The sequence below is a fragment of the Vombatus ursinus genome, unplaced genomic scaffold, assembly GCF_900497805.2.
Source record: "Vombatus ursinus unplaced genomic scaffold, bare-nosed wombat genome assembly UNPS02000577.1, whole genome shotgun sequence".
Taxonomy (NCBI): Eukaryota; Metazoa; Chordata; class Mammalia; order Diprotodontia; family Vombatidae; genus Vombatus; species Vombatus ursinus.
Window position 1 is genome coordinate 3,808,502 of NW_020940355.1, and position 15,945 is coordinate 3,824,446.

The 15,945-nt window shown below is 36.8% G+C and overlaps 1 protein-coding gene across 2 annotated transcripts in view; it reads right to left on the bottom strand.

Annotated features, from left to right (window-relative positions):
• Positions 1–430: 430 nt before the first annotated feature.
• Positions 431–15,945, bottom strand: part of CDKAL1 (CDK5 regulatory subunit associated protein 1 like 1) — a 668,649-nt gene continuing 653,134 nt past the window's right edge. For both annotated transcript variants that reach the window (XM_027874274.1, XM_027874355.1), the window contains one exon: positions 431–1,020. In XM_027874274.1, coding sequence (XP_027730075.1) covers positions 826–1,020 — 195 coding nt within the window. In that variant the 3' untranslated portion in view covers positions 431–825. The remainder of the gene's footprint in view (positions 1,021–15,945) is intronic.

The window sequence follows — 15,945 nt, forward strand, 5'->3', positions numbered from 1 at the left end:
TTGACTATGATCATATTACTTATAAAGTACAAGATTAGTATAACAGCCAGAATTTAAACCCAGATTTCCTGATTCAAATCTGGGTCCTTCATCCATTACATCATCTTGCCTCAAGTCAATTCATAAATGACCAAAAAGGAAAGTCATATATATGCACCCTCCTTTTAAAGCAACCTGAAAATTTATATTTTCAAAAGAAGTTAGGGGATGATTCTTTACTTTACAAAATGTTCCCCCTAGGCTCTTAAAATAGCAAATATCCTGAGACCATTTAAAATAGGAATTCCATCACAAAATATTTACATCGAACATTTAAAGTAATATACTACTTGGGTAAAATGATATATAGCTGTAGTCGCAGATACCTAATCATAAAGTAATGATCATGACTCTTTGCAGTGTAACCAATACAAGAGGACAAGTGACAAGGTACATTTAAAAAAGGTTTAATAAAGCTTCAACATGTTTCATATACAAAGAAATGCTTAGAATCACTTGCAGTATAATTAGTCTCAAAATTGAAGACACAGAGAAGCATTTTAAACCTCAGAAACTCTGTACGTCTTGCTAAAAATAATCCCAAAGGATTTAATTTTAAAAATAATGTATTTATAGACAAAATAGTACTAAGTTCTGGGCCAGATAACCAATGGATTCCACTTAAATTTGAGCAGTGCTGTCCTCATTAAAATTGTGGATGCAGAAGAGGGAGGGGGGTTGATTACAACGCACTGCCCTTTCAGGACAGATGTGGTCTTGTTTCCAAAGAAGCTTTTAATTAGAAATGTATCACTCTTCACAGATTCTTTATTTTAGTTGAGTGTTCTACTGATGCGTTTTCATAAAAAAAGCAACAAGAAGAGCTAGCAGAATCAAGCCCAGGGATAATGTCTTCAGCCCGCCATCTTGCAGCGCCAGGAGCATCCGTAAACCTATCCTGGAAGTCAACGATTCTTCCAGAGTCTCTGCAGACACGTGTGCTTTTGTTCTTGAGCCATTTTTAAGCACATGTCTTAACTCCTGTGGAGAGACAAAAGGTGGTTTAAGATGTCTATAAAACACAGTCTATGATACAAATCAAATACTAAACAAATTCTCTATCAGATCAAGAATGTTTCCAATTTTTATACCAACAGTGCCACCCTTTTGTTCTCGCTCCATATTCCAGTTGCTAATATTCAAATCTAGAACAGGATGAAGAGTTTTTGCAGTGATGCTATTAAAACAGTCCCTCAAAAGAAATTAATTGCACAATTGATAAAGCTGTTAATAATAAGCATACGTCTCTCAGCTACAGTCCAGTCCAAATGTTATTATTTTTTGTAATCCTCAGTGCCTACACTGATACCCTGCTGGCTTCCCTGCCCTTTGATTCCTTAACGCAGAGGTACACAGCTGGAGAAAAAGGGGACCAATAGCACAGCAATCTTACCACAGCAGGACACCGCCAATGTCAAGAACTTCTTTAGTAGCTCGGTGGTGTTCCAAATCTGCCCACAGGGCCTTCTCCCCCTGTTCTCAAACACTCGCCTTCCTGTTTAGTATATTGGGTCTGAGAGCAGCCTGCTGAGGCTGACATTCTCAGCTGATTTAAAAGTAACCTTAAGATCTGAAGGACACCAGTCACAAAATGGCTGGTCTTTTGACAGTATGGTGAAGCTATTCTCCTGTTTTTTAGAATATATCCACATAGGTCATGTGATTAGTAAAAAATTGCACAACTGATACTGGACCAGCTAAACAGATTTTGTTTTCTTGATAGCAACTTGGTGTTCAATGGTAAAGGAGTCCCTGGATCTCTACGATGTTAACAAAGAAGCAGAGACGTTATTGGGTGAGAGTCAGGGCATGTGAAATAGTCTGAAGTTAGCTACTGGCTCCCTGTCCAGTCTGCTGCAGGTCACCTAATCTCTCTGGGTCTCAATTTCCTCATCTGTAAATGTGAGAGTTGGACTAGAAGACCATTTAGATCTCTTCCAACTTTAAATCATATTATCTCACATATAAGCTTGCAAAACTTGCCCTACATACCCTTCAATGTAATACATGCCATTCAACTACCTGCCAGGAGAACATTTATAACTGGCTTGACTCTCCCTAAGTGTGGCTAGCTAATTCTGAGAGCATTTAGGATATGATTCAATCAATTATGCTTATCTCAAAAAAATGAAAACAATTCTTAAGATATAATTAATCTTTTTTAAGATAGGTCTAAAAACAAATTATTTACAAATCAGAGTGAGATATAAAGAAATATAAACATCTAGGTAGGACCTTCTCCCAGTAAAATTTAACTATTAAGCAAACATTATTTAATTTATGTTGCTTCCCCTCCCCACCCTCTTTTCTGGTTTGGACCAGTGATTCATCTGTGTAGGGAACTTTCATATGGAAACTTCCTTCACTTACCTAGATTAGCCACTACTCTGTTATGTAGAGGTCGTCTGGGGCACTGCCAAATTAGAGTGACCATGATCACAGAGCTAGTACATGTCAGAGGGAGGACTTGAACCCAAGACTTTTTAACTTTCAGGCCAATTCATTATACCATATTATCTCATCTTTCCCTTTTTATTTTAAGAAAAATCTCTCATTTTTTTTCTCGTACAAAAGACTACAAATCCAGGCCTGCTTATGGCCCTCTGGTACCAACTAGTAGTTTTTCTCAGAACTTTCTAATTAAGCTACTGCTTAGGAGAACTTGCTAATCTATAGAAGCTCATAAATACTCTTTCCTAAGCTCATGATTACTCCATTATCCCTCTTACTTTGTAGAAAACAGAAAAAGGTCACAGAAACAAATTTTAGATCTAAAATGAAACTTGGAATTCGTTTTGTCCAAATTTCTTATTTAAAAATGTTTTAAATAATATTGGATCTTAAATAGTTTTATTTTTTCCAGTTACATGTAAAGACACTTTTTAATATTGATTTTTAAAAAATGTTGACTGCAAATTTTCTCCCTCCCTAAGACAGTAAGCAATTTGATATAGGTTATATATGTGCAATCATGTAAAACATATTTATATATCAGTCATGTTGTTAAAGAGGAAACATACCAAACGAAAAAAAACATTAAAAAAAAAAGTAAAAATAGTATGCTTTAATCTGCATTCACACTCCATAAGTTCTTTCTTTGGAGGTGGATAGCACTTTCCATCATAAGTCCTTTGGAATTGTCTTGGATCATCATATTGCTGAGAAGAGCTTCAACTTTCTCATTTTTATAGAAAAAATAAACTAAGGTATTAGAGAATGGAAGTGACTTATTCAAGGTCACATAGCTAAGCTGGGCCTAGCATCAAAGCCCTCAGTCTCCTAATTTAGTACTTTTTCCTTTATTTTGTAGCATTACATATTACATAACCTTACCTTTAGTTTGAGTAAAAATTCATGACAGAGATAAATGGTCAAAGGATGTGAACAAACACTTCTCAAAAGAAGAACTACAAAGTATTCATACCCACATGAAAGAAAAAAGCCACTCTAAATCACTAATAATAAGAGAAATGCAAATCAAAATAGACTTGGCTTCACCTCACACTCTGCAAATTGGCAAAAATAACAAAAAAATGGCAAAAAATGTTGGACAGGTTGTAGGAAAGACAGGCACACTAATAAATTGTTGTCGGAGTTGTGAAATGGGACAACCATTTTGGAAGGAAATTCTGAATTATGCAAATAAAGCAATTAAAGTGTCCATGTCCTTTGAACCTTGGGTTTATACCCCCAAGGAAGCCACTGATAAGAATAAAATCTCCATATATCCCAAAATGTTTATAGTGGAACCTTTTGAGATAGCTAAGAATTGGAAATGGCATAAACAGTCATTAATTGGGGCCATGGATAAACAAATTCTACTACATGAATGTAATGGAATATTCCTGTGCTGTAAGAAATTATGTATGTGATGAATACAGAGAAGAATGGAAAGATTTATATGAACTGATGCAGAACGAAGTAAGTGGAGACAAGGAAACAATATACATAGTAACTACAATAACACAAATAGAAAGAAAACAACCCAAAGTAAATATGACAAAATTATAAAGCTCAAACAGGACTTGAATGAACAGATATGAAAAGATACCCTCAACCTCCCACTTCATGGAAATGGGAGGTCCACAGGTGCTACATGCTGAACGTTTCTGGACTTTTTCAGTGTATCAATCAGTTGAGCTAATTTTTTTTCTCTCTCAAAAAAAAAACCAATTTGTCATATGGGATTGTTCTCTGGGAAGGGCAGAAGGAAGGATACTTAGGATAACTATGGTGGCTTAAGAAGTAGAAAATATAAATAAAAACATAAAAATTTATGACTGTCTTTTCTAATCAGTAGGTACTTTTCTTGGCAGCCAAGCTACTCCCTCCTCCCATATAAAATGCTTGGCTTTAGTTTAACAGTTATTTTATATAGAATACAAAGATTACAAATTCAAACCACTCTACAACAAACAAAGCATTTTCAACCTAACTTATTGTAAGAGTCTTTCTGGAGAGTAAATTCTTCTTTTCCCCTCTGAACATGTGAAAATATTCTGAACTAAAGAAAAATTTTTAAAAATAGAATTATACAGTGGATTCATCACAGTTTCTAACATATCACAAAACCACGTGAGTTCATCTATATTTTATGTGCTGACCAAGAGGTTAAAATCTGAAATGGCTACTAAAAGTAAATTGTTGCATCAAGAGAAAGGTGTAATATGGGGCAGGCCTCTTCTAGGGTTGGCTAAAGTGGTATAAAGTTTCAATGTTCTCTCCTCTAACCATAAAGGTCTTGATTAAACTCAGTAATGATGATCATCTAAGGGTATTCAATGACACTGAATTTCAAGAGTACAAATTAATACAATTGTTTCTGACCAAAGAATAAACTATAGCCAATTAACTGAATATTTCAGTTATTAGTACCGTTGTGATACTAAGGAAAAAATGGGTTAGAAAGTCTGGTCTATCAGTCTCAAAGGGTCAAATACACAGCTATGACCAAGTGATATTTTCACAGAATTAATAAGCATGTAATGGGCAGACAGTTACTTAGAACTTCACTGAAGAAATAATGAGAGCTTAATATTTGTATTATGAGAGATAAAAGGCTAATTGTATGGTCATGTTAAAAAATAGTAGAACTTGGGAAAAGACATCACTAAATTAAAAAAAAAAAAGAAACAAAACTAAGCATGTGCAGCTTTATAAAGGAAGGTAATTAGAAACTATCCCTAAGGCACTTAAACATTAGCTATGGCAATTTCTTTCTAAAAATCAAGACTAACTTGTCTTTTAATCAATTTATAAAGTTTCAGTTAATGGAATTTTTATTACTCAATGAAACCAAAGTTTCCAAAAGCCACAATTTTACTTCTGAGACTGATCAGAGTTATAGAGAAATCACAATTCATTCAGAAATGCCTTTCACTGATACAACTCTTTCATCCTGGTGAAATATAATGTAATGGATTTATCCAGGGGTTCATTTATCATGTGATAGGAGATTTGTAGCATACTGTGACCACCCATATTACCACTAGGCAGTTAGTTTTAGGTTTGCTTACCATGTGCTACTTTTTCCTCTGACAAAAGGAATTTCATTGCTGTCTTACTGAATTCCTAAAAACAAAAAATTGACTTCCTAATTCCTAAGCTCATTGTCCTTGAATGGCAGATAAAAGTTAATAAAGGAGGAAGCTACCAGAATATTGCTTTTCCTCATGTTCACTGAGATTAGGGATCAAATTTCAAGTACTTTAGTCTTCATTTTCTTCATTAAAAAAAAATCACTATAATGGAGGACTATGGAACATTGAACATACTGACAGACTTATTTGATGTGTTAGTTTTGTTGAACTGTTTCCATTTCTTTCTCACTTCTTTTTTATTTTACTCTTTGTTATTAGGGATGGCTCAATGGGTATGGGAAGAATATATTCAGAAATGAAGGTGATATTAAAATGGTCAGCTAAAATAAAATAAAACACATAAGTAAATCCATGAGTATATTGATAATGTAGTCCCTTATTTCTTCCTTCTTTAATTAATATCATTATTCAAGGTAGGGGAAACAGAAAAAACACCTAAAATAGAGTCAATTTATAGTTGCAAGACACTAAATGAGCACTGATAGAATAAAATCAATTAACCCTGTCATTTTAGCTTCTTTACACTTTTTCATTTATGACAGTATGAAAAATATGGTTTTAGATTTTGTTCAGGAAAAGGATTATCTTACCAAGTCTAAAAAACAAAAATAATTAAGAGTCAATGTCAGTTATTTTAAGTCAGATGTGTAACTTGGATTTAAATGAGCAAAAACATAATAATATAAGCTCCAAACCAAGCCAAATTGTCGAAAATATACCATCCCACAGATGAGGAAATTATCCCCTGTACGTTGGGCCAGGACACTTTACAACTGGGGTATGACTTAGGAGAAACAGGAACATAGCTACCCACAGAGGTGATAATATTTTGGCCTGATCTTTACCTTGGAATAACACTGCAAAAATGGAGAGCTCTCTTTACCTCAAATTAAATATATCTTTTATTTCTGTTCTGTTCTATACGTATATTATCTCTGCTTTGTGGAGAAAATACTTAGATGGGGTCTATGGTGAGTTCACGTCCTCTAAGTGAGAAGAGTTTGTGGAGTGCTCCCCTTTCTGAGAAAGGGAAACTAGAGTTTAGTAGGCAGCCTAAGGTAGAGGTGTCAAACTCGTAGCCTGTGGCTGCTCTTGAGGGCAGCTTGAATTAAATTAAAATGTAATTGGGAAATTTTTAACAGTATAAATACAAATATAGTAAAACATATATAATACTGTATTTGAACACTAAGTCAATAGATGGCCCGCAGAGATTCTGTACGGCTTGGTATCCTTATGTATTGCTTCTTTTTGAGTTTGACACCACTGGTCTAAGGCTTCTCATGGGCACTTCACTACTGAGTATTCTCAGGGTTTTCATGTGCTTTTACATTTATCTTCCTTTAGATTTTCAATTGATCTTCAATTAAAATAGTAGGAAAACACAGGGAAGGAGGGAGAACGTGAGCTTCAACAGATGCCCCACATCCAATGCATTGACTGTGTGGGCTCAGAGTTCTATCCCATCCACTCTTGTGGGGCCCCTTTCCCACTTCTCTGCCTCCTCATTGTACTTCCCTTCAATATTTCAAAAGCTTCATGTTTTCATCTGGATGGCTAATCCCTCCACTGAAATACAGATCGAGACCTGTCCACAGCATAGTCAGTGAATGGTTTGACAGTGAGAGGCTTATGGGATAGGTCAGACTGAAGTATTTGGAGGGCTACGATGCAGAAGGGAGAGTAGACCTCCAAGGCCCCTCCCTACTCTAAAACTTATTCTCATTGGATCCGGAAGCAGAATTAGGGACAATCAGTAGAAGCTGAGGAGAGGAACACAGAGGCAGTTGAGAGCCTTAATAGAAGGAAACATTTCTTAACAGAGTTGTCCAAAAGTGGGGTGGGCTGCTTGAGGAAGCGGTTCCACTTTAAAAGATCACTTGTCTGGGATAAAAAGCGTTAATGTTCAGAATTTAGTTTGGACTAAATGATCCCCGAGGTGTCTCTCAACTTCTGAGACTTTGTAACGAAACAGGTCCACCATTGATAGATTTCCAGTTGGACATTAGGACCGTAATTGTGTCTTTTTCCACCTGGGGAAGCTGCACTCTGGCTGGCAGAGCCTTCAAGAGCCCTGGGGTAGGGTGGGCGTCATCTCTCAGCCTCAACTGGGCATCACAGTAGGACTTTATTGGACAGTCTTCTTAATCACCATAATAAAAAGGTTTTTATCAATATAATTGGTACTTAATTAGTCCTGTGCAACTTAAGGGTTGAGAAAAATACAAGAAGAGGCTCTCTATATTCTCACAGTGCCTCATATAAGACTCAGTCCAGGTTGTTCTCCTACTCCTATTAGACATTAAGAATACATTTGTAGTTTACCAGTACTTTTCACTGTGAAACATATGAAATAAGGAAAAAACATGGCAATGGACAGTGATAATAAAATGACCATGAAAACTGAGATTTCTGACATACAGATCATATTGTGCATGTAACTTATAGGCATTTCCATGCCATGGAACTGGTTTCTTTTTTTTTTTTTCTTTTCAGTGCTACTTATATGCCAAATGTATCATGCAATGCCATTTATTTAATACCGCATCTCCCACAAAGTCATTTCATGTTCCTTTCCTTGAAATCCTTGACTACATCAGGCTTTGTAAGTATAACCTGTGTAGATGGCACACACATAGGAGTGGTATTTTTTGGAGGAGATGATGGGGGAGAGGTTGGGAAGAATATATTTGATCTTACATTAGGAAATGTTGCAAAATGTGTTTTAATGAGGAACGGTTGGTCTGGTTCTGCTCAAGTAAAAGATGTCCCTGGAAGAGTGTTGCCACCTGTCCTCCCATCTTGCAATGCAGACTCAAAATGAATGCTTCTGTCCCTGATACCTGCAGGTGGTTGCCACTGTCTTGCAATAACATTCTGTTTGCCAGCTTGTATGAAGTTTGGCTGACTGACAACTATGGCCCCCTTATATTTCATGTAGCTGTCAGAGACAGTAGGATAAAGGGAAGTATTGCCAAACTACTTGCCCCCACCCTCCCATTTTTGTAGACAATTAAATGTGATACTTTATCTGATATTATGTAATCAGGAATCCCCAATTACCCCCAATCAAAATTTTTTCTATTTTCTATATGGCTTTTACATGTGCTTTACATTAGTATCTATGTGTGTCAACATACACACATAAACACACTTATGTTCAAACCGAATTAGAAATTGTAAAATCAGACTAGATTATATCTTTACCATTATTTTTAACATTCTACCACATATACATAACATTAATGTTCTGCACATTATTGTCAATCTGCATGCCTTATTTTAGGGGCAGAAATAATTTAAAATTGAATTTCATCCTTAATTTTTCCTTGCAACAACAAAAAAAATCCTATACCTTTAACACTGACAAGCCTCATTAAAATTAGGAAGAAATTTTCTAGGTTCTAATACAGTGAAACAGTCACCATGAACTTAGCATCACAGCCAGCTTTTCATCTTGTTTTGGTGGTATCAGAGTAAACATAAGGTTTTGCTAATAAGGTATAGCATTAATTATTAAAGTATCTACCGTATGATCAAATGCATTTCAGATTAAATTCTGAATAATTCTGCCTTGACAACTGCCAGAGGTATATATCTTATATGCTCTTGCATAGTCTCATTGATCCCTATCTTTCTGATGCCCTAGTCTTAGACTTTAACTCTGCAGAATAAAAGAAATAACATAGTCACTTCAAAACCCCAGGTCTGGCATCTGTCAATCATATCAATGCGTTCTCTAAGATTTTTCTTCATGTTAGTCAACAAAGACATGAATATAACTCTTTAGCTCTGAACTAAGATTTTAATGGATTCAAAATATTTCTTATATGTAAATTCATTTAATGGCTCAGAGGCATTGTTAGAGCTTCAAGTACTAGCTAACTGCAGTGAAAAACTACTTGATGGTACATTTTGTTGTTATTCAGTCATTTTCCAGTCATGTCTGACTCTTTGTGACCCTTTGGGGTTTTCTGGGCAAAGATACCGGAGTGGTTTGTCATTTCCTTCTCCAGCTCACTTTACAGATGAGGAAACTGAGGCAAACTGGGTTAAGTGACTTCCCCAAGGTCACACAGCTACTAAGTATCTGAGGCCAGATTTGAACTCATTAAGACATCTTCCTGATTCCAAGCCCAGTGCTCTATCTGCTGCACCACCTAGCTGCTCTTTGATGACACATACTTAAAGATAAATTAGAGTTTTGGACCTTTTAATTCAAGTAGCGAGTATAGTGATTGTATTGTGTTACCAAGAATAAACATGCTAACTTTATATAGTTACAACCCAATTTAAATATAAAGTGCAGTATCATTCACAATAATGCAAATTAAATAATGAAACTAATCAAGATTTGAAATATCTGTTTCACTTTAGCTACCATATTTACCTCTATGAATTTTTGTTAAGTAGAATGTAAGCTCATTGAGGGTATAGGCTGTTTCATTTAATAAGATTATTCTGGCAGATATAAAGAGGACAGATTGAAGAGGAGGGTAAGATTGAAAGCAGGAAGACCAATTGGGCAGGTTTCTTTTTTTTAGGGGTTTAGGTAGGAGGTGACAAGGGATCAAGCTCATTTGAGGACCTGGGTTCCAGTTATAGTTTGGCTATTTACTACAGGGTGATTTGGGGGCAAGTCACGGTTTCATCATATCTAGATCTATTAGACTAGCTAGTCTCTCATATCCCTTCCTGTTCTAAATCCATGTTCCCATCTTTGTGAAATAGAAGAACTGAGCATTTCTCATATTAGCTATATTCAATAGTACCCAAATCACTTTCTCTTACCCCTGTTTTTTTTTCTTTCTTTTTTTTTTTTCATATGAGGCAATTGGGGTTAAGTGACTTGCCCAGGGTCACACAGCTATTAAGTATCAAGTGTCTGGTCTAAGACAGGATTTGAACTCAAGTGCTCCTGACTCCAGTGCGGTGCTCTATCCAGCTGCCCCAACCACCCCTGGTTTTAACACTCATTCTAGAAGCAACTACAGAATGCTCTCAATCCTGGGAAGCAGGGCATTTCTAAGGAAATTTTACTTAGGGATGTGGACACACACACACACACACACACACACACACACACAAATACCCTGAGCTGTGATAAGGAGGAAGATAGTCACCAGTTTATACATTCTGTGGCCTGTATATTGATAGTGGCAGAAATCTGAACTCAGTTAACTATTCCCCAGACCTGGGCCGAAAGAACCATTAGCACAGCATATATTTGTAGCACAGGTGAGATGAAGAGGAATGAAGAAAGGGTGAATGGGGAAAAGATGCTTTGCAGATAATGAAACCTTTTTGATAATATCGGAAACCACAACTAAAACCACTGTTCATCCCACTGGTTGAACACAGGAAGTGTTGCTCTTGGATGTTGCCGAACATACAATTGCTAGTATTAAATTTAATCTTTAAGAAATCAATTCAATGCAAACTAATTCCTCCTCAGGGTTTCCTCCAACGAGGTAACCATGGGAGTGTGTGGGCAGATGTTTGGTTTGTATTTAAAATGAAAGAGAAGTCATGTGCGATGGTAGCTGTTATTATAGGAGCCCTCTCATTCTCTCCTAAGTGTGATTTTCAAAGGCACTCACACTATGAGTATGAGTGAAATGAATGTGAGGTAGGGTTTTTAGCACCATTCAACTCCACAGGCTGTACAAAATTAGAAAAGGAGATGACAGGTGCTTGCTTCTGTCTCTGTCACATAATTAACTGGCTAAAAGGGAAACCCATTTCCTGTAGACCACCATCACTGGTTTCTGGCTTTGAAAATGCAGATAAACCATTTAAGATAAATTGTATGGTACATATTTACCTGTAATTACACTGAACTTTTTGTTTTTGAATTCAGCCTTCTGTGGTGGGCTTATACACATCCCAGACTGCTTTCATTACAAAGCTTCCTACATGGTTACATTATACTCTTTCAAATATCCACAGTAGGGCATATATGTATGTTATGTATGTGTATATCTGTTTTTTGTCTGTTTTTATTCCTCCCATGGAAATAAAAAAGTCAAAATGGCTCTATCACAGAATATTCCTTTAAAAATGGAAATTACATAGAGTTTAATGTTCAATGATTTAATTATTCACATTTATGTTAAAGATAACTATGAAGTAATACATATTAACCACCAACTTTGAAACAAAGAAAAAGTCTGAGATGTTTAAGAACAGCAGATTCCTACTTTATGAGAAGTTCTCAACACCAGGTTGTGTTTCAAATCAGCTGTTTTTAACTTTCAATTTTTTTTCTACATTAAGTGTTATACATGGGCCAGATTTTTAGACTAGCTAACAAAATTCTGTTGGGCATGTCAAAGGATTCACGACCCCCCCTCCCCCATCTTCCTAGTCTTACTCCCTTTTGTGTACTCCACAATGCACTCCACTTGTCTTCTTGCTGCTTCGTGCACATGATGATGTATGTCTGGACTCTGTAACTTTTTTTTTAAAGTTCTTTTTCCCCCGTCCTATTTTATTTGCCAATTAACAAGCATTTCTTTCCCTTCTCACTCCAACCACAATTGAAAAGAAATGAAAAAACCAACTCACGCCCACAACGCTTTTTCCCTTCTAATCTTTACTCTGAGCCTCCTCAAAGACTTAGTTCAAATGTGACCTTCTGCAGGAATCCTGTCCTTGTTTCCCCTTGCCCCCCTTCTCTGTGCCATTCCTCTGAGTTTATATAATACCTTCCACCTCCTTAATAGCTATCCTGTATGCAGATAGTTGTTTGCATGTAGTCTCTCCCTAGAACATGAGCCCCATAAAGGCTCATTCTTGATAGTATACCCAATATTTAGCCTAGCATCTTACACCTACCAAACACTTAATAAATACTTGTTGGCCAACAAGGACTTATCTAACCCATACTGTAACTTTAGTACTGTGCCACTGCATGTCTAACACTGTTCTGGTGGTAAAAACAGTTCCAATTTGGGACTCTAGGAATAATCTTCCTCCACTCTAAGTGGGAACTGAGACTACTAAATTTCTGCTTTCTGCTAACTGTTGCTATAAGGACATGGATTTTCTTAGAACTGGTGAAATAACATATCCCTCCCAAATTATCTTGAGGGATGGAACGCAACTTGAGGAATGCATGTGGGTGTGGCAGGGGAAAAGAGAAGAAACAAAAAAAAAAAAGACACAGAAAAATGAAAAGAGCACGATAAGTAAGACTGCTTAATATAGGCTTATTTGCAATAGAGACACATCAAATAAAAAGGAGCTGTATTTTTCAAAACATCACTTACTTTAAAAAAAAAAGCTGGATAATTTGTGTCCTACAGAATTCTGATGTTTGATTTCTTACCATCAGGTACAAATGGAGAGCCATGAACCCATGAATAGGGAGTTTTATTTCAGCTCCAACTATGACTAACCTGTCTCAGTTGGGTTTTAATGTACAGAGCACCTTGCTTAATTAACCTGAGAAAGTTGAAGAAGTCTCTGGTTAGGGCTGATTTCTGAAGGGTCATAGTGGTTACAGAACATGCCTGAGAATTCTGGTCTATGGTCAAACTGTGGGAATTGAAAGACTGGGATCCCTTTGATGTGCCTGAATGGAGAGTGTAGCCTTAGAGTTAAAGGATCTTGTTTCTGCTGTTTGCTCCCTATATGACGAGCAAGTCTTCACACTTCTTGGGCCTACGGTTAACTCATTTGTTTAAAAAAATTTTTTTTTAAAAGGAGGTAGACTAGATGACTTTGAAAGTGCCTTTAAATCTGAAATCTCTGATTCTATGAACTATGATTTGCCCAAGGTCACCTAGATTCTAGGTGACCTTGGGTTCCCAAAGGCTCTGGGAAATCATGCCAAGTTAGAAAAGCTTCAAGTATGGGCCCAGTGATAAGCTGAAGTCTGCTCTCCAAGGACTAGCCCAGCAAAGTTCTGAGAGGCTTATCATCAGGTTGGCTTCAGACCAATGATTTTTTTTTCTACTACAACAAATTCCAAACAGCATCTACTAAGGCACAGAAGGCTGATCTCTGTTGGTTGAGGGAATAACCAAATCACAAATCTTAAAGTGTACTTAATTAAGCACACAGGCAATATGTAGTAATATCTGCATTTCTTATACGTGTAGTAATTAAGCTATAGAAAGCTAAGCAAATTGACCAGTATCAAAGGTGGAAAGCCATGTAAGGTCTTCTGATTCCTGCTCAATTGCTTTATTCATGAAAAGGTCTCTCCATTTAAGGAGAGCTCAGCTCAGACATCTCATTTCTCCCCTACCTACACTACTCTGAGCTTCTCCACCACGTCCCAGGAGGATGACCTCATCATCCTCTAGGACCTCATCATCCTCTAGGATCTCATCAACCTTGGTCCTCCACTGCATCACTACCTTCTGCCTTTCTGGCTGGAGAGTGGAGCCATGGACCTCAAGCCTCCATCTGAGGAAAGAGCGTCGCTCAGATGTCTCCTCTCTTCTTACTTGATTGTACTGGTTTGGAACATCTCTGACTACTCCATCATGCCTCTGTGCCCCTTCCTTCCTCTCCCCCGACTCTGCTAGTTGTGTTCTCCCTTAGTGTCTCCCAAGGGTCCCCAGCAGCCCCTAGGGTGGGTGCAATCAGTAGCTCAGTGACTGCTACCTTTACCAAGCCTCTGAAACTCCCTTCAGAGGAAAATCACCCTAGGTAATTGCACAATTAGTGATGAAATTGAAATGAGTGCTAATTACTCTGCATTATACCACATATATGATACCTTGGTTGGTATTCAAATTGGTGCCCTAAAGATGTCATATATGTCCCAAATAAATTTTGAACTAATGCACTAATGCTGATAAGCACAAGAATTAATTCTGCTTTTTCACTGTACCAATTAAAATACAGTTCATCAGTATGAAACCCAATCTGTACTGTACTAACTCATAGGTGAACCTCACAAACGTTCAATTGGTAATGCAGAGGGTCAATGAGATGCAGTTTGAAGAAAAGGCATGCCTAAAACAATAACTATACTCTGAGTTTTATTTCTAGGACACCATTTAAAAATGTGCAAAACCACCCTTAAATAAAATGCAAAACCACCCCTAAAAGGGGCTGGGAGAATCTAGAATGCTTTTATAAAAGCCACCTGGGATTGGAGCCAATATCTTGGGGGGGTAGAAAGAAAAATAGGAAGGAACACACCCTCATTTGCTTCTAACACGGTTAGCTGATCTGTTTGAAATTAGATCCACTTTCAACTGTTTTAACTTAATTATTAAGCCATTTCTTAACCTCATGAATGTAGTTTTCATTTGCTTTCAAAACTGGCCCTGAACTAATAGATCCTCTCACTTCAGTGACTTGGGAAATGAATGTTAGATAGGGAGAAAATTTTAACAGAGCTTTTCTAAGGGTCAGAGCTTCAAAAATACAGCATAGAGTATACATAAAACTCAGGACACCTGAATAGCCTGCTAACCTCAGGTAATAAGGAAAACTGGCACTCTTTAAAGTTTCTGCTCCCTTTCCAAAACCAATCTGTTCTCCTGGTGCTCCAGCATGAGGATCAAAGTGCCAGGAGATGAGAAATAGGTGGGAGCCATGCACCCTCGGGCTCCCTTCCCTGCACTCACATAATACAGAAAGCTAGGCACAAAGCTCCAATTTACAATACTGTACTAAATAATGGCGCATGAAGTATTAGAGAAAGTCAGTAAGGGTAGCCAGTGAGTTGATCTCTTTACTGCCTGCTTTTTTTGTACTTACAAGAATTTTAAAGACAATATCCATCCTAGTTTCTTCTCATGCTTGTAAGAAACAATGTTCTGATCAGAAATAGTAAAATGAGAAAATTACTGGCTGTTAAATATTTATCTTTAATGCTGAAGGTTAATTATTGTACATTTTGTACCTTAAATAGGGATTGAATATAAAAACTACAAAGATAGAAAATTAGAAATCCTTTTTTTCATTTGGGTCATAGATACTCAACCAAAAACTGCTGCCATTTTCAATTTTTTTTAAAAAAAGTAATGAAAGTCTATTGTCTTCTATAGGTAGCTAGATGGTGCAATGAATAGAGTGCAGGACTCAAAGTCAGGAAGAGCTGAGTTCAAACTAGCTATTTGATCTTGGGCACTTATGCTCTGTTGGCCTCACTTTCCTCATCTGTAAAGTGGAGATAACAATAGCATCTACCTCCCAAGGTTATTGTGACGATCAAACAAGATAATTTTTGTAAAATGTTTAACACACTGTTAGCTACTACGACAACTACTAGACCAGAATGAGAACATATTTGAAGGAAACAGATAAGTTTCATTATTATTAGATGGGACAGAAAAAGAAT